Source organism: Pecten maximus, chromosome 4, assembly GCF_902652985.1.
Source record: "Pecten maximus chromosome 4, xPecMax1.1, whole genome shotgun sequence".
Classification (NCBI taxonomy): Eukaryota; Metazoa; Mollusca; class Bivalvia; order Pectinida; family Pectinidae; genus Pecten; species Pecten maximus.
In genome coordinates, this window is record NC_047018.1 from 20,938,951 (window position 1) to 20,963,185 (window position 24,235).

The 24,235-nt window shown below is 38.0% G+C and overlaps 1 protein-coding gene and 1 long non-coding RNA gene across 4 annotated transcripts; both read right to left on the reverse strand.

Annotated features, from left to right (window-relative positions):
• Window positions 1–4,861: 4,861 nt before the first annotated feature.
• Window positions 4,862–9,104, reverse strand: LOC117325474. The gene is made up of 2 exons (XR_004532269.1): window positions 5,744–9,104; window positions 4,862–5,656 (listed from the first exon to the last, which is right to left on the reverse strand). It is a non-coding gene; the product is annotated as an uncharacterized LOC117325474 (long non-coding RNA).
• Window positions 9,105–10,785: 1,681 nt separating this feature from the next.
• Window positions 10,786–22,251, reverse strand: LOC117325472. 3 transcript variants are annotated; one of them, XM_033881691.1, is made up of 6 exons: window positions 22,199–22,251; window positions 21,444–21,612; window positions 15,099–15,172; window positions 13,486–14,623; window positions 11,524–12,476; window positions 10,786–11,107 (listed from the first exon to the last, which is right to left on the reverse strand). In XM_033881691.1, exons 1-6 carry the CDS (start codon window positions 22,205–22,207, stop codon window positions 11,054–11,056), a joined length of 2,397 nt encoding a protein of 798 aa, XP_033737582.1. In that variant the 5' UTR covers window positions 22,208–22,251; the 3' UTR covers window positions 10,786–11,053. The 3 variants fall into 3 exon arrangements, with proteins under 3 accessions (XP_033737582.1, XP_033737581.1, XP_033737583.1); XM_033881690.1 differs by having other exon boundaries at window positions 10,786–11,110; XM_033881692.1 differs by having other exon boundaries at window positions 10,786–11,200.
• Between the last annotated feature and the right edge of the window lie 1,984 nt (window positions 22,252–24,235).

A 24,235-nucleotide genomic window follows, 5' to 3' on the forward strand; every position in this document is an offset into this window, starting at 1 on the left:
GGGAGGGGCCAAAAAGGGTCAAATTGACTGAAATTTCAAAAATCTTCTTCTCTACTCTCAGATATGTTAGAATCAAATACTCTTCATAGATGGAAGGCTCTTCAGGTGCTTTACCAAAATTGTGAATTTCATGACCCTGGGGTCTCACGTTTGCCCCTGGGTAGGGGGTAAACTTTACTATAGTTTATATAGGGAAATGACATTTTTGACTATTTTTTGTTGGATTTGTATTGGAATTCATTCTTACTTGGTTCAAATCATCAGCATGGAATGACAGTTTGATGTTATGTACATGTTGGCCCTGGTTGACCCCCAGGGGCTGGTGGGCGGGGCCAAAAAGGGTCAAATTGACTGAAATTTCAAAAATCTTCTTCTCTACTCTCAGATATGTTAGAATCAAATACTCTTCATAGATGGAAGGCTCTTCAGGTGCTTTACCAAAATTGTGAATTTCATGACCCTGGGGTCTCACGTTTGCTCCTGGGGAGGGGGTAAACTTTACTATAGTTTATATAGGGAAATCACATTTTTGACTATTATTTGTTGGATTTGTATTGGAATTCATTCTAACTTGTATCAAATTATCAGCATGGAATGACACTTTGATGGTATGTACATGTTGGCCCTAGTTGACCCCCAGGGGCTGTTGGGCGGGGCCAAAAAGGGTCAAATTGACTAAAATTTCAAAAATCTTCTTCCCTACTCTCAGATATGGTAGAATCAAATACTCTTCATAGATGGAAGGGTCTTAAGGTGCTTTACCAAAATTGTGAATTTCATGACCCTGGGGTCTCACGTTTGCTCCTGGGGAGGGGGTAAACATGGCGGGGCCAAAAAGGGTCAAATTGACTGAAATTTCAAAAATCTTCTTATCTACTATATGTTAGAATCAAATACTCTTCATAGACTGACCCCATTAGGACTGATGGGTGGGGCCAAAAAGGGTCAATTTAGTTGGCCGAAATATTTCAAATCTCAGGTGACCGTTAAGGCCCTTTGGGCCTCTTGTTTGTACAATTCTTTGATAAGTCAAACATACATGTAACAAGTGATCTGTATATCCAATAGGCATGCATATAAATAAAAATAAATATGATACTCTCTGCCATTTGAAAAATACATAAATTCCAAATTACTACAAATTAATTTGTCATTTAATGCTCATTGCAAACAGTATATTTTCAGGTGTTCAAGTTAACCAAATTTTTTTTTTAAATGAATCTAAATGAATTTGTTTTAAAGGAAACTAGAATCTGGTATAGATATAGCTGTTTCATTCACTTATGGCCTGTCATTCATTTCCCAGTGATAATGCTTTTATTATTACCTCTATACTGAAAATAGCTTTGATATGATAGGATAAATATGATAAATTATGGCAAGGACAAAAGTTTTTCAGAATTCTGAAAATTGTCTCTTTTTACTTTCTCACTAGAAAAAACTGTTACTAGATCCATTCTTTATAGTGTATGAGTATCTTTCCATTTTCTCTGCATTGTCGCTATATAACCTGACCAAAGAAAATAGGAAGTTATCTGATCATATAATTCCTATTGGTGTAATGATAGGCAGAACAATGTTCATGGCGTCATCACTAAATGATGTTTTGATTGACATCAGTCACATCACTATATTAAATAAAACATTTAATAGTCAGGGAATATATTGGAAACAGAGAGATTGGATAAAGTTTTATCCAGAGAGCAATATATCTGATCGATATTTTCTTAAATATTTATTACAAAATGCGAGTATTAGTGGAGTTTTACTGTATTTTATTAAAGGCGTTATAAAATAAATAGTTTTGTCTTTGATAGCAAAAAATATACAAAAATCCCCACTAAATATAGACAATATTAAATCAATGTTCATATAAAACTTTTACACAAATTTGTCATGGAAACTTCAAAAATGTTTGTAAATGGTGAAAATATGAAGTAATGATAATTTGTATTTAGACATCCATGTAAAATGTTCTTAATGGATGTTCATTTTCCTATTTTTCAACTTTTCAGTGTTTAAAAATGAAGTTGAATTTAATATTTTGACCGTGATTTTGTATTTGCTGTTGCTTCAAATAAATCAATTGAATTAAACTATGGCAGATATTTTAATTTTTAATTTGCCCTCATCTGGTTGGCTGTTCATGTCATCCTTCATCAGAAAATAATTCTGTCCATTTATTTTTAAATACATGTTATTATCACTTATGGCTCTTGTGAAGAAGCTAGATTGATTCAAATTTCATATTTTAGCTTCCCTTTGTCCCTTATTGTAAGTGTTTATTTTTGACACAGACAAACAAAATTGCCAAAATGTGGCCAATCAGTATTTTGACGGTTTTTGAATATCATTTGTCATAAAAAGATTTAATCTTTCTCAAACTTCACATATATGTTTCCCTTGGTACTTATGCATGTCCCAAAAAACAGATGTCCCACAGGTAGCCATTTGAATTTTGACAAATGTTTTATTCTGTATTTCTCGGAAAGAGCTGAAGATAATTTTCTGGTGTAGGTTCTATATCCTCTGTCTATCGCTCTTTGCACCACTCTTGCAGTCATATTATCCATGAGTTTGATGTAACTTCAAAGATTTGAATCTTCCCATTGTCAAAAGTCCACACTATTAGAAAATGAAACATTGTCTGCATTTGTGATTTGATACCTTTCACAATTTCTGTTCTGTTCACAAAAATGAACGATAATGCATTATTATTTCTACTCTGCTGACTGAGAATGTCAGTAACATTTGCTCTGTTGACTGAATATTATTATTATTATATATATTGTCCTTTTTCCCCTGCTAATGTTTCTTTTCCCCTGCTAATGTTTCTTTTCTATCGATTGAATAAAATACATGTTCTGAAACTTGACTTCAGCAGTAAACGGATCGTTGAATTGAAACCATTTCTTCATTATGAAATCAGATTATAGGAGTCGAGATTCAGTAGTGAACTCTTTCTGAAGACATGTTTTTAGATTTTACTATTTCGTAAATTAGCAAACGCAATGGCCTGAAGAATGGATTTCGTAATTGTCTTCCTATGGTAGGGAATTTGCCAGATAATGTATTGTCATCTGACAATTTCCCTACTAGCACCTATAAAGTGGAGTCACCAGTTTAAAATTTATTCTGCTTCATCTACCACAAATGATATCCAGCTTAAAAATCTCATAATGAGGTTGTACTTATCCATCTGCAGATGCCTTCAATAATTTGAAATGAAAATGCATGGTGCCTCACCAGATTCAGCAATTCGCACCACCTCTCTTATAAACTTGATGGTGGCTTTGCCATTGTTTTCCCCATAACTATTCAAAGAGCTTAATTACAAGTAGAGCAAACTGAATTGGTGCTCATCATTCCTCTTTGTTTTGAGAGAATATCAATATTACTTCTAGACATTGGCTATAATCTACAGCATATCTATGAAATTATTTTCAAGGTCAATTTGTCAATAAACAGCTTGTGGACCTCTGACCTCTGTTGACCTCTCACCCTGGTAAAACTGCAGATATCCCTGTCCAGGGTAAGAGAAAAAGGTATCTTTATCTCATTTGCAAAACTCGTTACACAATAATTAGCAGATGCGTGATGAAATATAATGCACACAAGTATACTAAATGAAATTTATTTCACACAAATGACCGTAATTAGGAACAATATAATAATACATCATATAACAAATATATCACAGGAAATCAAAATACACATGTATAAGATGGTCAGTGACAAGGTGTATACTACCCTCATCACCATGACAACTCTAGATGGTCAGTGACAAGGTGTATACTACCCTCATCACCTAGGCAACTCTAGATGGTCAGTGACTAGATGTAAAATACCCTCATCACCATGGTGACTCTAGATGGTCAGTGACTAGGTGTAAAATACCCTCATCACCATGGCGACTAGATGGTCAGTTACAAGGTGTATAATACCCTCACCACCTAGGCAACTCCAGATGGTCAGTTACAAGGTGTATAATACCCTCATCACCATGGCGACTGTAGATGGCCCGTGACAAGGTGTATAATACCCTCATCACCTAGGCAACTCTAGATGGTCAGTTACAAGGTGTATAATACCCTCATCACCATGGCGACTGTAGATGGTCCGTTACAAGGTGTATAATACCCTCATCACCATGGCGACTCTAGATGGTCAGTGACAAGGTGTATAATACCCTCATCACCTAGGCAACTCTAGATGGTCAGTGACTAGGTGTATAATACCCTCATCACCATGGCGACTCTAGATGGTCAGTGACAAGGTGTATAATACCCTCACCACCTAGGCAACTCTAGATGGTCAGTGACAAGGTGTAAAATACCCTCATCACCATGGCGACTGTAGATGGCCAGTGACAAGGTGTATAATACCCTCGCCACTATGGCGACTAGATGGTCAGTGACAAGGGGTATCATACCCTCATCACCTAGGCGACTCTAGATGGTCAGTGACAAGGTGTTTCATGTTTATGTTTTATATCTATATATAGATTAAATATTTCATTTACTCAATGCTTCTAAATAATGCTTCTATAGCCAAAATGTTTGGTGCAAGAGTGCTCTAATTTACAATTGCATTTATGAAATGATGAATGCATCTGCCTGAAAGCACTTAAATAATGACCTTTACAGTAGAAATTCTACACATAATAACACTCAAATGGCAACTTTTATAGGCATTTTACAAGGATATAATAATGTAAAGTACTGCAAGCAACCTGTAGTCTTCTCAGGTAGCACATATAGTAACCTAACTACAAACCTGTTATCCCCTCCGGGAGTACTGATGGGAGACTAACCACAAACTTGTAGTCCACTCCAGTAGTACTGATGGAAGACTAACCACAAACCTGTTGTCCCCTCCAGTAGTACTGATGGCAGACTAACCACAAACCTGTAGTCCCCTCCAGTAGTACTGATGGCAGACTAACCACAAACCTGTAGTCCCCTCCAGTAGTACTGATGGAAGACTAACCACAAACCTGTTGTCCCCTCCAGTAGTACTGATGGGAGACTAACCACAAACCTGTAGTCCCCTCCAGTAGTACTGATGGGAGACTAACCACAAACCTGTTGTCCCCTCCAGTAGTACTGATGGCAGACTAACCACAAACCTGTTGTCCCCTCCAGTAGTACTGATGGCAGACTAACCACAAACCTGTTGTCCCCTCCAGTAGTACTGATGGCAGACTAACCACAAACCTGTTGTCCCCTCCAGTAGTACTGATGGGAGACTAACCACAAACATGTAGTCCCCTCCAGTAGTACTAATGGCAGACTAACCACAAACCTGTTGTCCCCTCCAGTAGTACTGATGGTAGACTAACCACAAACCTGTTGTCCCCTCCAGTAGTACTGATGGCAGACTAACCACAAACCTGTTGTCCCCTCCAGTAGTACTGATGGCAGACTACCCACAAACCTGTTGTCCCCTCCAGTAGTACTGATGGCAGACTAACCACAAACCTGTTGTCCCCTCCAGTAGTACTGATGGAAGACTAACCACAAACCTGTTGTCCCCTCCAGTAGTACTGATGGCAGACTAACCACAAACCTGTTGTCCCCTCCAGTAGTACTGATGGAAGACTAACCACAAACCTGTTGTCCCCTCCAGTAGTACTGATGGCAGACTAACCACAAACCTGCTGTCCCCTCCAGTAGTGCTGATGGAAGACTAACCACAAACCTGTTGTCCCTCCAGTAGTACTGATGGGAGACTAATCACAAACCTATAGTCCCCTCCAGTAGTACTGATGGTAGACTAACCACAAACCTGTTGTCCCCTCCAGTAGTACTGATGGCAGACTAACTACAAACCTGTTGTCCCCTCCAGTAGTACTGATGGCAGACTAACTACAAACCTGTTGTCCCCTCCAGTAGTACTGATGGCAGACTAACTACAAACCTGTTGTCCCCTCCAGTAGTACTGATGGGAGACTAACCACAAACCTGTTGTCCCCTCCAGTAGTACACGTACTGATGGGAGACTAACCACAAACCTGTTGTCCCCTCCAGTAGTACTGATGGGAGACTAACCACAAACCTGTTGTCCCCTCCAGTAGTACTGATGGGAGACTAACCACAAACCTGTTGTCCCCTCCAGTAGTACTGATGGGAGACTAACCACAAACCTGTTGTCCCCTCCAGTAGTACTGATGGGAGACTAACCACAAACCTGTTGTCCCCTCCAGTAGTACTGATGGGAGACTAACCACAAACCTGTTGTCCCCTCCAGTAGTACTGATGGGAGACTAACCACAAACATGTTGTCCCCTCCAGTAGTACTGATGGGAGACTAACCACAAACCTGTTGTCCCCTCCAGTAGTACTGATGGCAGACTAACTACAAACCTGTTGTCCCCTCCAGTAGTACTGATGGGAGACTAACCACAAACCTATAGTCCCCTCCAGTAGTACTGATGGGAGACTAACCACAAACCTGTTGTCCCCTCCAGTAGTACTGATGGGAGACTTACCACAAACCTGTTATTCCCTCCAGTAGTACTGATGGCAGACTAACCACAAACCTGTTGTCCCCTCCAGTAGTACTGATGGGAGACTAACCACAAACCTGTAGTCCCCTCCAGTAGTACTGATGGCAGACTAACCACAAACCTGTTGTCTTTCCAGTAGAGTCCCCTATAATAGTACTGAAGGGGTAATAGACTATTTGTTGATAAATTTTCCATAGCAATACTAATATGTACATGTACTGAAAATTTCTCTACATACCTTTATACACTGTACATATAATTTTGTTTGACATAGTAAGAGAGTAATTAACAACGTACATTTAGACGCACCCTGGGAGTCAACAGAAAAATGGCAGATGAATCTAAACCTAGAAAATGTAAACACATGAGGATTGGGCATCTCAACGACCTGTAATCTACACTATCAAGTAGGATAACCAAATAACAAATTACCACCACTGAAAGTGAATAAGATCTTGGTCATGTACTGTTAGTTTACAACAAATTGAATTTCAATGAGCATATAGCTAAAGTGGTGTCCAAAGCTAACAGAAACCTTGGTTTAATGTTCAGAACTTTCACTTTCATGGATAATGTAAGATGTCCATACAGCTTTACAAAAGACATAAGTAAGATTGTATCTGAAATATGTATCACCTATATGGTCACATGCAATGACAACAAGAGTAAAGGCCTGACAAATGGCCTATGGTGTTGTATACTATCTTGCAATGAAATAAGATTTGCATCATCTTATAGAAGTTATATGTATAGGTTGCATGATTTAACCCTCATCTTTACTTTCACTAGTCTTCAATTGAAAACAACTTGATATCATGATTATAAAGCCTATCAAGTTTTTTTAAGAAATCATTGAAAAATGTAGACAAAAATCTAATTCAGGAATAACCAAAGGGCCATAAATTTGCAAAAAAAAAAGTCAAATCAAAATGCCTCTCAGAGAAACAAAACTATTAATCATGGTTATAAAGCCTTTCAAGTTTCAAAGATATTGGTCGATAAATGTACGAAGAAATCTATGGACTTCTTTCCCTGGAATACAGCAGAGAGCATGCAGATATTGTTATGAAGAAAGACAGAATATGATATATACACAAGTATAATGTACAACAATGGCAAGTGTAGACTACGCCGATTGTAGTCACGCATGGCTGAACATCACCTTTAGGATAAGCTGATATAAACACTTTGCTTAGAGAAGTCAGCTCATCACTTACATTCAGAACATTATCATAGAACTTTTCAAAATACTAAGTAACATTGACATTGTGAAGTATGACAAAATGTTCCAAACAACTGTCTATCATGGAACAAGAGGTCACAACAGAAACTGTGCAAGAGACAAGCCATGCTATCACTATATGGAACTAGATATTCAAAGACTTTACAACTGACATTTTAAAACTTATTACAAGAGATCCAAAATTGAATGATCTTTATTTGTTCTATATATGATCTTTTCTCTACTTTTATGATCTGATAACAAGGAAGCCTACATATGTGATCTAAGAGACATCTTAGAGAAGAATTTTCTGTGAATTAGAAATAGTAATGCTTAACTTCAACTGTCAACAGTTTTGATTTTTGGATCAGACTCAAAACCAATTGGACACAACCGGGGACCAAGGAAACACACATATGAAGCTTGAGACAAGGGGAACATATACATATGAAATCTAGGAGTTATTTAGAAAGAACTTTCTGTGAATCAGAAATCTTAATACAAAACTTAAACTGTCAGCCATGTTGTTTTCTGGATCAAATTCAAAATAAAGCTAGAACACTGAGATGTCATCAAAGGCCCCATCTTGTGACATGAGAGCAAAATATACGTTATATACATCCACCTCCATATATGCTGGGCTAACAGAAATTGAAATACCTGTATAAAACTCTTTTGTTGGTTTTGATTTGTTTTATTTTAATCCTTAATATGACTCCCACTAGGAACAAGGGTCATTCAGACATCCACTTTGTCCTTGACCTTTTTGACAAAACGTCCTTTACTTTTGACCTAGTGACCTTGATCTTTGGACAGTTGATTCCTTGTTTGATTCCAACTAATTTTACTTCATAATTGCATCACAAAATTTTAATCAGATAATTAACATAAAAATGTGACCTTGGTCTCTGACCCAGTGACCTTGACCTTCAGTCAGATTGACCTTAGTCTCTGACCCAGTGACCTTGACCTTCAGTCAGCTAAGTCCTTCTTAAATTCTTACCAACTTTGCTTCTTTGCTTCATAATGTTATAACAAAATGTACAAAAGACCTAAGGGGTTTGTCCACGGATATCAGCCAGTCTTATACAATGTAACAGGAGCGTATTTTTTTTTTTCATATCAAGCATATTGTTTATTGTTAGGATCTCAACTGGAGTAACTCTTCAATCATCATGATAACATACATATTTATATAATTGTATTATCGCTTAATGTCCAGCAAGCATGCATAAGGTTATATGGTCTCTCAAAAATTTCCAAGTAAATACCTGTGTTGGTCCCACCAAAAAGACTCCCGGGGGAATGATCCCAAACACAGATTACATGTATATCCACCTCATATGTCGCTTAAAATAATATGGTAAAATTATATAACAAGAGATCCCAGAGGGATCTTGGCGCCCACCATTGAATGATCTTTATAGATTCCATGTCAGATTGATCTTTTCCCTACTTTTCCCTTCCTCTAAGACTTACTAATCTGTGTAAATTCAGAAACAGCCCTCTAGTACTTTTCAAACAAGGGGAACCTATACATAAAATTTAAGATTTAGCGATAATGGCTGTCTGTCGGCCATGTTGTTTTCGGATTGGTCCCAATATGCAAAACTAGGCACTGAGGGGAACTTACATATGAAGTTTGAAAAAGATCCCTTCATTACTTTCTGAGAAATAGCGATAACAAACTTCAATTGTCAAAATCCAAGATGGCTGCCTGTCGGCCATGTTGTTTTCCGATTGGTCTCAGAATGCAATATGCATAACTAGGCACCAAGGGGAACCTACATATGAAATTTCTGAAAGATCCCTTCATTAGTTTCTAAGAAATAGTGATAACAAACTTCAATTGTCAAAATCCAAGATGGCTGCCTGTCGGCCATGTTGTTTTCTAATTTGTCTCAAAATGCAATATGCATAACAAGGCACCAAGGGGAACCTGCATATGAAATTTCATAAAGATCCCTTCAGTGCTTTCTGAGAAATAGCGATAACAAACTTCAATTGTCAAAATCCAAGATGGCTGCCTGTCGGCCATGTTGTTTTCCGATTGGTCTCAAAATGCAAAATGCATAACTAGGCACCAAGGGGAACCTACATATGAAATTTGAAAAAGATCCCTTCAGTGCTTTCTGAGAAATAGTGATAACAATCTTCAATTGTCAAAATCCAAGATGGCTGCCTGTCGGCCATGTTGTTTTCAGATTGGTCTCAGAATGCAATATGCATAACTAGGCACCAAGGGGAACCTACATAACAAATATGAAAAAGATCCCTTTAGCACTTTCACAGAAATAGCGATAACAAACTTCAATTGTCAAAATCCAAGATGGCTGCCTGTCGGCCATGTTGTTTTCAGATCGGTCTCAAAATGCAATATGCATAACTAGGCACTAAGGGGAACCTACATATGAAATTTGAGAAAGATCCCTTCAGTGCTTTCTGAGAAATAGCGATAACAAACTTCAATTGTCAAAATCAAAGATGGCTGCCTGTCGGCCATGTTGTTTTCCGATTGGTCTCAAAATGCAATATGCATAACTAGGCACCAAGGGGAACCTACATATGAAATTTGAGAAAGATCCCTTCAGCACTTTATCAGAAATAGCGATAACAAACTTCAATTGTCAAAATCCAAGATGGCTGCCTGTCGGCCATGTTGTTTTCAGATCGGTCTCAAAATGCAATATGCATAACTAGGCACCAAGGGGAACCTACACATGAAATTTGAGAAAGATCCCTTCAGTACTTTCTGAGAAATAGCAATAACAAACTTCAATTGTCAAAATCCGAAATGGCTGCCTGTCGGCCATGTTGTTTTCCGATTAGTCTCAAAATGCAATATGCATAACTAGGCACCAAGGGGAACCTGCATATGAAATTTGAGAAGGATCCCTTCAGTACTTTCTGAGGATTAGCGATAACAAGAATTGTTTACGGACGGACGGAGGGACGGACGGACGGACGGACGGAGGGACGGACGGACGGACGGACCACGGACCACGGACGCAGGGCGATTTGAATAGCCCACCATCTGATGATGGTGGGCTAAAAATCAACCCTTTTGACCTCCTTACTTGTCCCCTGGTAATCTTCTCCTATTCTCTGAAAAGATGTTATTTAATAATAAAAAAAAATAAGGACAACATTGCATTATGACATAGAGCCGTTTTGGTCTGTTTGGCGATTTGACCCAGTATCACAATTCTAAATTGTATGATTAAATCACTCCTCGAAAGGAAACTCTAAATTTCCTAACCTGAAGTAAAATAACAAAAGCGACTTATACAATTAACATTTGAACTAGTTTCCAAATAGAAGCTTTAGGTCTCCTCCACAGCATCAGTCACGCTTGTTTCCGTCTTCATCATTTTGACCTTCTGTGAATTAAAATCAATAGCGATGCATTAATTCTCAGTCAAATTTAACGGTCAATGCAGCCTTCATATGAATCATTTGTGACACAACGTCTGAAAAGTATTTAACAGCAGAATGTACAAAAATGAGTATGTATATATAGTAACACATTTATAAAAAGAGGATTGTAGATGACAATTTTGACAAATACATAACAATTCAAACAATCCATTGAACTTTCAAGTAACTTTTATGCTCCCCATATATCATATTTATTTTTGGCTTTCCAAGTATGGTTGTGATGGGAACCAGTTAGAAATTTGTATCAGTAAGTTGATGAAATTCAATCTGAGTGAGTGAGTCATTCAAATTTTGTCAAGATTCTGTGACTGGTTGATGATGTATGATGTAGTAAATATTTATTGTTAACATATACCTGTTGATGACAAGAGGACATGTCCTGTGCTAAGTCACTCCCCCCTGATGGACCCTGCTGGAAATCGGAAGGTGTGTAAACATCAGTGATTCCTGTCTCACCAAGAGATGAAGTCAGGTTCTCTATCTCATTTTCTTGATTGGATTCCTCAGATCTTTTAAGGATGTGTGGATCCATGTCTGCCTCGTACATAAAACCACCATCAACACCAGCACATTCGCCCTGTTGTCTGTTTCCCTTCACACTGTCTTCCTGTTTCTGGATACTTTTTCCATCGCTGTTTACACTGAGACTTTCTTCCACAGCTGTCTGTGATATTTTCTCATTGTCCATTTTCTGTAGTCCTTGCAGTTTCATGCCCTTATCTTCATAAATGACACCAATTTCTTCTTCAACATGAAGGTCTTGATCTGGCTTTGAAATCCCTCTAGCTTGATAGCTGTCAGAAACGCTGTCAAATGTATCTTGTTGAATATTGACCCCTTGACCCAAACTTGATAAAATTTGAGCTTCATCCTGACTTCCTGATCTACTGTTACCCCTATTCTTTCTTGCCTCGGAACCATCATCAGCACCTGCTCTGTCACTATCAGGATCTTTCTGTTCCATAGGATCATCCAGCTTTTTGTCAGCAAGCTTTTGAATACCACCCATCTCATCACCAGCCATTCCTTTCTTGCTGTGCACTTCCTTATCAAGCCAGAAGTCCTTGGCTTTGAAATTAAACTCTTTACTCCTGAATAGGTAGCGGTCAATAGCACCTTTTCGTGCTTCATCTTGGTCAAGGTCTAGAAGTGAGCGTAGCACCACAATTATTGAGCAGGTGCTGTCTTGGTTGTTGCCGACTAGTTTGACATTCTGGAGATGAATGGTTTGTTTCTCGTCGGTCACATGTAGTTGAACAGCATCAAAGAAAGCCTGGACACTTACATCAAGTGGGATTCCAAGACCACCTGTACAACAATTAGGTAAACTTATTGATTTAAACGTAGTTAATTGTCCAAAAAGAGGCCCAATGGGACTGTATCACTCACCTGCTTCTAATGCAAATTTGAAGTTTATATAAGTCATTTATGCAGATGCTAACCTGATAACCACTTGACTAAGATATAAGAGTAGGCTAGGTTTATTCATTTAAACTAATTCTGCAGCCCTTTATTCTAGCTACTACTCACCCAATATCAGGTTTCTGGGTTTCTTGGATATGAGAAGTTTGAAGAACTTGATATATTTGACCTCTGTGACCTTGACCATGAAAACAAACTTGATAGCATTTCGACCTAGCATACAGACCAAATATCAGGTCTCTGAGCCCTTGGTTATTAACTAGAAAATGTTTAACTCTTTAAGCGTATTTGACCCCTATGACCTTGAATGTAGGTCAAGGTTATTTATTTGAACAAACTTGATAGACCTTCATTCCAGCATGCTACAAGCCTAATATCAGTTCTCTGTGCCTTTTGGTTATTGAGAAGAAGTCATTCAAAGATTTTAGCATATTTAAACTGTGACCCTGAACACAGGTCAAGGTCATTCATTTGAACAAACTTGGTAGCACTTCACCAAGGCCTTTTGGTTATTGAGAAGTATTTGTTTAAATGGAAAAGTTGACAATGGCGGGACAATTGCTGGATGACGAACACCTCAGCATGGCATAATGTTAACTTATCTATAATTCACAATGAATTTGTAATCACTCTTCGTAATAAATAAAATATATCGTTTGGCAGACAACAATCAAGTTATGGAATAACTGCCAATGCTTTTCCCTTTACCAATGTAATTGTCTTATCTCAGCATGTTAATCACCCCATACCATGATTCTGGTCCTTTGACGTGGAATGGACAACAGAAGCTTCACTGTGGTATAAGCTCACTTGCCTAAACGGAAAATGTTGCTGAGACTGGCTCATTTATTTGAGGAATCCTTAAAATAATATGATAGATATATAACATATTTACCTGATCCTAAAATGGGGAATGACAAGGATCGCAGCCACAGTTGTTTGTTAGCAACTTGTAAACAGTTCAAGTATGTGCAGGTGAGAATATGGGACGTAGAGTCGCTCTCATTTTCCCGCCAGGTCGGTGGGACAGCGTGGAGGACAAAGTCCACTTGGCTATCAAGTGCCCCACCAGCACATGTCTTGGTAACCTGAGAAATCTCCAGGGGACCTTGACGAGTCACGTAATTCCTACATTCATCCATTAAGCCTCTTCCTGCCATTCTTGCAATTGCTGATGAAATTCCATATGTATTGCTCAAGGTTCTATTAGTTGGGTTCACTATGGCATCACTCTGTTCTTTAACAATGTCACCCAGGATGACCTTGACTTGCAAACAACCAACATAGGCATCAAATGTCAAGGGCATGTCACCAAAGTCTGAGTGCAGTAACTCAATTCCTTTAGGGGAGGGGCAACGTGGTCTTGTAACCGGAAAGTCAGGAACAGATATTTCTGGAGATGACGAACGGTCATTAAGGAATTGAGCTGCCAGTTCGTCATCCGTATCATCACTGTCAAAGCCTCCATGTTGTGGGTAGCTGGAAGTCCACATGTCCCTCCCACGAAGGGGGTTATCCAGGAGAGGAATGTGAGCATCTGATTTACCAAAGACCTGCTTCTTGTTAAAATGACTTGTTCCGAATTCCTTTGGTTCCTGACTGGCTGGTAAATGTTTAGCCCTATACTTCTTCTCCGAACTGTCTTCAGTCTGTGGTATATTTGACTCAAATGGTTGATAATGGAAAGAAGTAGCAGTGTCTGCAGGACGGTTGATATTCCATGCTATTTTGCTGTGTTCACCTCGTTTAGATGGGATATTGGGTGTAGTTGGCGACAGAATGTTACATTTGCTTACTGGGTCTTCCCCCTTGCCAAGGCCTCCAGGAGTAACCTTCTCATTGAAGACAGATTCCAAATAATTCCAGGCCCATTCCAATTGGTACCAGTTTCCGATCATAGTGTAGTTCATGGAATCAGGGTCAAAGTTAACATCTAACTCTCCCTCAAACTGAAGGATATCAAGAAAGGACGAGTTTTGGTCAAGCATCTGTGTGACTTCTTGTTCTAACTCCACAGAGACTTTGGAAAATATCTAAAAAATAAATAAAGCATCATGACGTCATTGTCAAAACAAGATCACAACAAACAACAGGTCATAATTATATTTACAAGGGGTCAAAATACTGTAAAGGACACAACATTCATCTATCTTAGGACACATATGACTAAGTTTGAACAAAATACTTTATACTTAAACAAATTGATAAAACAAACTCAATAACACCAGCTATTCTGGATGAGTAAGCAGTTTTTCATTCCTGAATGGAAGAAAAACATATTTTTACATTTTTCCCAGTGAAATATCAATAATTATTCATTCTACCAAAGTGATATTATTCAATTATTCACTAGTGAAAAATATCACTTTTTCTGATAATGATAATGCATGATTTAGTTTAATTTGGGAATTCTCTTCACCCTGAACTTCCATGGACAATGCATTAAGTGATAAAAATCCTGCCTAGTTTACCTACATATAGGGAAAGCTAAAGAAGCATGATACTTACATTCTTAGGAAGACTCTCAACCATGATGTCACAATTCTTGATCTTGTGTCTTCGACTAGTAATTCCTGTGATGACTGTATAAAAGGTTGATAAAATATTAAATGAACCCATTGTTCAAAGCTTGAAAAGATCAATATTAAAATCATGAAATTGTGCTACCTTACAAAACAAGAGGCCCATGGGCCTTAACGGTCACCTGAGATTTGAAATATTTCAGTTAATTTAATTAACCCTTTTTGGCCCCACCCATCAGCCCCTGGGGTCAGTCAGGACCAACAAGTGCATACCATCAAACTGCCATCTTAAGCTGATAACGTTAACCAAGTTAGAATTAATTCCAATCCAAATCAAACAAATTATAGTCAAAAATAGGATTTCCCTATATAAACTATAGTAAAGTTTACCCGCTCCCCAGGGGCAAACGTGAGACCCATGGGTCATGAAATTCACAATTTTGGTAAAGCACCTTAAGACCCTTCCATCTGAGAGTAGAGAAGAAGATTCTTGAAATTTCAGTCAATTTGACCCTTCTTTGCCCCGCACATCAGCCCCTGGGGGTCGGTCAGTCAGGGCCAACATGTGCAATATTGCCATCAAACTGTCATCCCATGCTGATAATGTTAACCAAGTAAGAATGAATTCCAATCCAAATCAAACAAATTATAGTCAAAAATGTGATTTCCCTATATAAACTTTAGTAAAGTTTATCCCCTCCCCAGGGGCAAATGTGAGACCCCTGGGTCATGAAATTCACAATTTTGGTAAAGCACCTTAAGACCCTTCCATCTATGAAGAGTGTTTGATTCAACCATATCTGAGAGTAGAGAAGAAGATTTTTGAAATTTCAGTCAATTTGACCCTTTTTAGCCCCGCCCATCAGCCCCTGGGGGTCAGTCAGGGCCAACATGTGCATGCCATCAAACTGCCATCCCATGCTGATAATGTTAACCAAGTTAGAATGAATTCCAATCGAAATAAAAAAAATTATAGTCAAAAATGTAATTTCCCTATAAAAACTATAGTAAAGTTTACCCCCTCCCCAGGGGGTGGGGACCGTATAATTCACAATTTTGGTTGACCTTTAGCCATAGAAGCTTCCGGCCAAATTTCATTGAATTTAGTTTAGGAGTTTTGGAGAAGAAGTGGAAAATGTAAATAGTTTACTGACGCATAACGCACGACGCACAACGCACGACGCAGGACAAAAGGCGATTAGAATAGGTCACTTGAGACTTTGTCTAAAAATGTATATATATATATTGTTTCTTTTTATATCTACTTTCATATGATATTTTAAAACAAAATATTTTGGAATTGAAATTACTTTAAGGTAACCATATAACAATAGGTCCAATCTATGTCATTTCAGCTAGGCAAGCTGAATACCTCTTTATTTCAATGTGAGAGTAGGCTAAGAGTAGTCATTTCAACAAACTGTGTAGCCCTTCTGCTCAGCATATTCCTGGAACATATCTTGAACAAATTTGACCTATGTGACTTTGAAAGTGGATCAAGGTCATTCATTTTAACAAACTTGGTAGGCCTTCATCCCAGCATGCCACAGGCCAAATACCAAGTCTCTGGGCATCTTGGTTATTTGAGAATAAAATATTAATAGCACATTCGGCCTATTTGACATTGAAATTAGGTCACAATTAAACAAAATGGTAGACCTTCATCCCAGCATGCTGCTGTATATTAAAAGATCTCTCAATATCTTGGTTATTGAGAAGAAGCCGTTTACAGAAATTTAATTAGCACATTTGACCACTGTGACTTTGAAACTGGGTCATTAATTTGAACCACATTGTTCTTTAAAAGGAAAAATTGATGTCAGCCAGACAGTTGGATGGACGATGACACCACCCAACAGCATTAGCTCACTTATCCTTTGGACAGGTGAGCTAAAATGTGTGAATCTAAGCTGTTTGCTGACTTCCTTTTTTTATCAAACTTTGCAAGGTATTTTGTTAAGTTATTGTAAATTTTCATCAACAGCATGGCTCCCCTTCAGTGTATTGCCCCCTGTTATAGAGAGGTAATTATCGCCTCTAACCCCTTTTATCGGCTGCAGATGACTACACCAATCTGAGGGCTCCTGCGATGCCCATATTTATATAACACGAGGTCAACATTTACTTGCCACTATTTTTTTCCCAAGTGTTATGTGTATTATTATTGTCACATTTAGGTAAAAGGAGCGGAACGCTCCTTCACAGGAGCGGGGTGCTCCCTTCTGCTCCTGCAAGCACACCAGTAGATTTTCTGTATAAAAGGGGCGAAAGGGGAGACGGAGTTCAAGTTATATCTGCCTAGGTGTTGCTTTGCTCAGTTTTACTGGATATTCCTTATGTGAAAGCAGTATTGCTAGTTAAGTAGTTACACTGTAAACTGTAACAATGTCATTTGAGTGCTGATGTTATGGATATAGATAGCCTGGAGCTGTACTACAGTGTTTTCTCGATGACTCACTTTACTTTCTCTCTAAACTCGATTATTGTGGCAGGTGTCTGAAGCTACCTCAAAGGCACCTACCGAGGGCTACAGGAACAGGACTTTGATTTGACTGGTTCTGCAGTTTTTTGCTTCATTAATTACAATTACACTTTACTTTACAAAAAAACAAAAATGCAATTATACAATATATATATACTATTGAAACAAGGATGGATAGTATTGCAGCAGCAATACAAAGTCCCCTGCCTTATCCAGGAGTGCAACTATTTATTTCCCATTTTTTAAACTACATGTTATACTGATCACGTATACCAAGTTTCGTTAAAATCAGAGTAATACTTTAGGATTGTCCGGACATGCCTCAACCAATGAGAAGCCGGCGGCCATTTTGAAAAATGTTTTATTTCGAAAAGAAAAATTGGGATGCAAACTACATGTGATACTGATCATGTATACCAAGTTTCGTTAAAATCGGAGTAGTACTTTAGGAGGAGTTGTCCGGACAAGTCTCAACCAATGAGAAGTTGGTGGCCATTTTGAAAATTGGTTTTTCGGGAAAAAAAAATGTGGGATGCACAACTACATGTTATACTGATCATGTATACCAAGTTTCATTAAAATCGGAGTAGTACTTTAGGAGAAGTTGTCCGGACAAGCCTCAACCAATGAGAAGCCGGCAGCCATTTTGAAAAATGAATTTTTTTTAAAAAAATGTGGGATGCACAACTTCATGTTATACTGATCATGTATACCAAGTTTCGTTAAAATCGGAGTAGTACTTGAGGAGGAGTTGTCCGGACAAGCCTCAACCAATGAAAGTCGGCGGCCATTTTGAAAATTGGTTTTTCGAAAAACAAAATGTGGCATGCACAACTACATGTTATACTGATCATGTATACCAAGTTTCATTAAAATCGGAGTAGTACTTTAGGAGGAGTTGTCCGGACAAGCCTCAACCAATGAAAAGCCGGCAGCCATTTTGAAAAATGAATTTTTAAAGAAAAACAAGAGATCCCAGAGGGATCTTGGCGCCCACCATTGAATGATCTTCATAGGTTCCATGTCAGATTGATCTTTTCTCTACTTTTCCCTTCATTTTACTAATCTGTGCAAATTGAGACATCCATCCAGTACTTTTCGAACAAGGGAATCCTAGCTATATAAGAAATCTGAGATTGAATGATAATGGCTGTTTGTTGCCAGGTTGTTTTCAGGACAGACTGGTCCAAAAATGCAATACAAGGGACCAAGGGGAACCTACTTATGAAATTTGAGAAAGATCCATTCAGTACTTTGAGAAATAGAGATAACAAACTTCAATTGTCAAAATTCAAGATGGCGGTCTGTCGGCCATATTGTTTTCCAATTGATCTCAAAATACAATAAGCATAATGAGGCACCAAGGAGAACCTCAAAATGAAATTTGAGAAAGATCCCTTCAGTATTTTCTCAGAAATAGCGATAACAAACTTCAATTGTCAAAATCCAAGATGGCTGCCTATCGGTCATGTTATTTTCAGATTGGTCTCAAAATGCAATATGCATAACTAGGCACCAAGGGAAACTTACATATGAAGTTTCAGAAAGATCCATTAAGTACTTTCTCAGAAATAGTGATAACAAACTTCAATTGTCAAAATCCAAGATGGCTGCCTGTCGGCCATGTTGTTTTCAGATTGGTCTCAAAACGCAATATGCATAACAAGGCACCAAGGGAAACCTACATATGAAATTTCAGAAAGATCCATTCAGTACTTTCTCAGAAATAGCGATAACAAACTTCAATTGTCAAAATCCAAGATGGCTGCCTGTCGGCCATGTTGTTTTCAGATTGGTCTCAAAACGCAATATGCATAACAAGGCACCAAGGGAAACCTACATATGAAATTTCAGAAAGATCCATTCAGTACTTTCTCAGAAATAGCGATAACAAACTTCAATTGTCAAAATCCAAGATGGCTGCCTGTCGGCCATGTTATTTTCAGATTGGTCTCAAAGTGCAATATGCATAATTAGGCACCAAGGGAAACCTACATATGAAATTTCAGAAAGATCCATTCAGTACTTTCTCAGAAATAGCGATAACAAACTTCAATTGTCAAAATCCAAGATGGCTGCCTGTCGGCCATGTTATTTTCAGATTGGTCTCAAAACGCAATATGCATAACTAGGCACCAAGGGGAACCTGCATATGAAATTTGAGAAAGATCCCTTCAGTACTTTCTCAGAAATAGCGATAACAAACTTCAATTGTCAAAATCCAAGATGGCTGCCTGTCGGCCATGTTGTTTTCAGATTGGTCTCAAAACGCAATATGCATAACTACGCACCAAGGGAAACCTACATATGAAATTTCAGAAAGATCCATTCAGTACTTTCTCAGAAATAGCGATAACAAACTTCAATTGTCAAAATCCAAGATGGCTGCCTGTCGGCCATGTTGTTTTCAGATTGGTCTCAAAACGCAATATGCATAACTAGGCACCAAGGGGAACCTGCATATGAAATTTGAGAAAGATCCCTTCAGTACTTTCTCAGAAATAGCGATAACAAACTTCAATTGTCAAAATCCAAGATGGCTGCCTGTCGGCCATGTTGTTTTCAGATTGGTCTCAAAACGCAATATGCATAACTAGGCACCAAGGGAAACCTACATATGAAATTTAAGAAAGATCCATTCAGTGCTTTCTCAGAAATAGCGATAACAAACTTCAATTGTCAAAATCCAAGATGGCTGCCTGTCGGCCATGTTGATTTCCAATTGGTCTCAAATCGCAATATGCATAACTAGGCACCAAGGGGAACCTGCATATGAAATTTGAGAAAGATCCCTTCAGTACTTTCTTAGAAATAGCGATAACAAACTTCAATTGTCAAAATCCAAGATGGCTGCCTGTCGGCCATGTTGTTTTCAGATTGGTCTCAAAACGCAATATGCATAACTAGGCACCAAGGGGAACCTACATATGAAATTTGAGAAAGATCCCTTCAGTACTTTCTGAGAAATAGCGATAACAAGAATTGTTTACGGACGGAGGGACGGACGGACGGAGGGACGGACGGACGGAGGGACGGACGGACGACGGACCACGGACGCAGGGCGATTTGAACAGCCCACCATCTGATGATGGTGGGCTAAAAATATAGGATGCACAACTACATGTTATACTGATCATGTATACCATGTTTCATTAAAATCGGAGTAGTACTTTAGGAGGAGTTGTCCGGACAAGTCTCAACCAATGAGAAGTCGGCAGCCATTTTGAAAATTGGTTTTTGGAAAAAAAAAATGTGAGATGCACAACTACATGTTATACTGATCATGTATACCAAGTTTCATAAAAATCGGAGTAGTACTTTAGGAGGAGTTGTCCGGACAACTATATTGCGTGACAGACAGACAGACAGACAGACAGACGGACGGACGGACGGACGGACAGACAGACGGACGGAGGGTAAACCTATAGTCCCCCCCCGTTTTTCAAACGGCAGGGGACTAATAAACAAGCACACATATGTTTGATGGGTTAAACTCCCAATGGACAGCTGGTGTCTCTTTGTAGTATATAGTGGCTATCTCACAGAACAACACACAAAAGACCTAGCTGTCCCATGCTATCCCAAAGCAATTAGGGTAAAGTGTCTTACCAATGTTGGCATACTAAAAGCACAGGATAGTTTGTGATCTTACATTATAGCTTCAGAGGAATAGCACAAACTACCTGTAGTAGAGATCAAACCAATTAAACATCTCAGATCTTCATCTAATATTGTAACTTGTTTAGTCTAATGATTTTTTTACCTACACTAAACATGAGTTTGTAAAGCAAGATAAAATTGTAGATTACATTTCCCAAGAAAAGGGTTTCTATCACTTATCTTTTATACCATTTTTATCAGTGAAGATGACAACAGCTGTGTGATTGAGGAGAGGGAAGAATATCTTGGACACCTGGCCTCCTCCATTACGTGGGTTGCTGAAGTAAACCTTGATATCACTCTGTGAGATTCCGGGAGTCAAACCACGGACTTTAACTCCACCTAATGCCATGTGGTCCTAGAAGGAAATTCATAAAACAATGTACATGTGCTATACCATAGTACTAACAAACAAAAGCTTATTCTTTTCAGATTTGCAAACTGAATAAATTTAAAAAGTAGCACACTTTAAAATGACTGAATGCATTTGGGCGAGTCCTAGAATCCCAAGTACCACAGGGGCATGTCTAGTCTTATAAGACCAAAAAAACAGCCTTCAATACCTATATACACAGCAGGACACTTCCGGGGAGAAACGTTATTTGGTATTCGAGTCCGTCAAAAATATACACCACTTTTTATTTTTGATATGGGCGCGCTCAGTCGTAACACGGGGACATGTCTAATCTTATGCGATAGAAATAGTTACCATATAAAACTAGACATATCCAAGTGGTCGTAAAATACAATGACGTAATGCAAATTTCCGAGGTACAGTAGTCAAGACCCCAAGGTTTGCAGCATACATACATATGTAGCCTACACTGTACAGAATATATAAACTTCTGGCAATGTGTAATAAATCATTGAACTGCTAATTGTTGAAATAATGCATCATCAAATTCCATGTGTGATATGAAAAATAAGCTCGTATCAATCCAAACCTTATCCATCGTATAACATCCTTGTGTGGTTTTCCAAAACAAACCGAAAGTGAAACAACTGATCCCATAATGCATTGCGGAAAAAGATCCGATGGCTTGTAGGCCTACCAACCGTGGGTATCCGACGATGAGTCTACTAAAATGGCATTAAAAAGTGATATGTTATTGATTTATTAAGTATCAAATTGGAACTCTGGGGGGGAAATTAGGATGAAAAATGACACAATATTCCAAACACGTTTTTGACTTTTCACTCATTTATAATTCTATATAGAAATTTATGTCTCTGATTTGAATTAGAAATATCTGTATATGATTTATTCAAAATAGAGATATATTTTGTGGATTTTTTAAAAATACGTTGTATTACATAATGTATAAAAAAATATATTTTTATTAGACACACTTAATCTGGCATAATGTATAAGAACACCATGGGGCGCCGTTTTACTATTTATTCCCATTTGGTGATATCACTTATTCGAATAGGTGATATCAACTATTCAATCAGTGATATCACCTATTCGAATAGGTGATATCACCAATTCATTTTTCAAATAAGTGATATCACCTATTCGAATATAGGTGATATCACCCATTCGAATAGGTGATATCCCTTAATGAAACGAATAGGTGATATCACTTATTCGAATAGGTGATATCACTTATCCGAATAGGTGATATCACTCATTCGAATATGTGATATCACCAATTGGAATATGTGATATCACTTAAAAATATTCTTAAGTGATATCACCTATTCGAATAGGTGATATCACTTATGAAATTTTATAAGTGATATCACCTATTCGAATTGGTTATATCACCTATTCGAATTGGTGATATCACTCATTTGAATAGGTGATATCACCAAATGGGAATGAATAGTAAAACGGCGCCCCATAGAACACGAGGGTCGCATACATTCCAACAACATGACACATACAAGATTTATACACAGACCTCTTTAATACACATTCTTTCCACGCAACATCATCAACTGGAATAAACACTTCTTCTTTTATAAGTGATATCATCTATTCGTTTCATTAAGTGATATCACCTATTCGAATGAGTGATATCACTTATTCGAATTGGTGATATCACCTATTCGTTTCAATAAGTGATATCACCTATTCGAATGGGTGATATCACTTAATGAAACGAATAGGTGATATCACTTATTCGAATAGGTGATATCACTTATTCGAATAGGTGATATCACTCATTCGAATAGGTGATATCACCTATTCGAATCGGTGATATCACTTAAAAAAGTTCTTATATCACCTATTCGAATAGGTGATATCACTCATTTGAATAGGTGATATCACCAAATGGGAATAAATAGTAAAACGGCGCCCCATACTGCTCAGGAGGGATGTTACACTCTTTCCTATAAGAGTCTATTCCCAAAACGGATCTCTATTTTCTATTCATACAGATATCTGTATATAGATTAATGACATCGTTGTTTAAATTAAAAATATATGTATTTGAAATACAGATATTTCTACCACAATACCCCGTGTTATTCAACTCTCAGACCATCAGTTAATCATCACAGCTGTTGATTAACAATCTGTTTATACCACACGTGGTATAAACTCTGTACGTATTTCGATTGGCTAACACGGTGAACTTTGACCCAAGCTGCAATTGTTATTGACGTCATCAATAATCTAATGACGTCACATCATCGGGTCCCGGACGTCACCGGTACACTTTATTTGCATACGCGAAATTATACTTGGCCACGTTTACCTTTGATTCAAGCCGATATTATTGTGGTAGAAACAGGTCACACGACTCGAAATTGTTGGATATGGAATTTATTTCACACTCGTAAGTTATTTTTTAAAAGTTGCAAAAAACACTCGCTAAAGCTCGTGTTTTTTGTAACTTTTAAAAAATAACTTACTCGTGTGAAATAAATTCCATATCCAACAACCACTCGTTGTGTAACCTCTATATCTCTAATAATCAAATAAATAGAGATAGCTGTTTTGAATATATAACTCTATTTGAGAGGGGGGG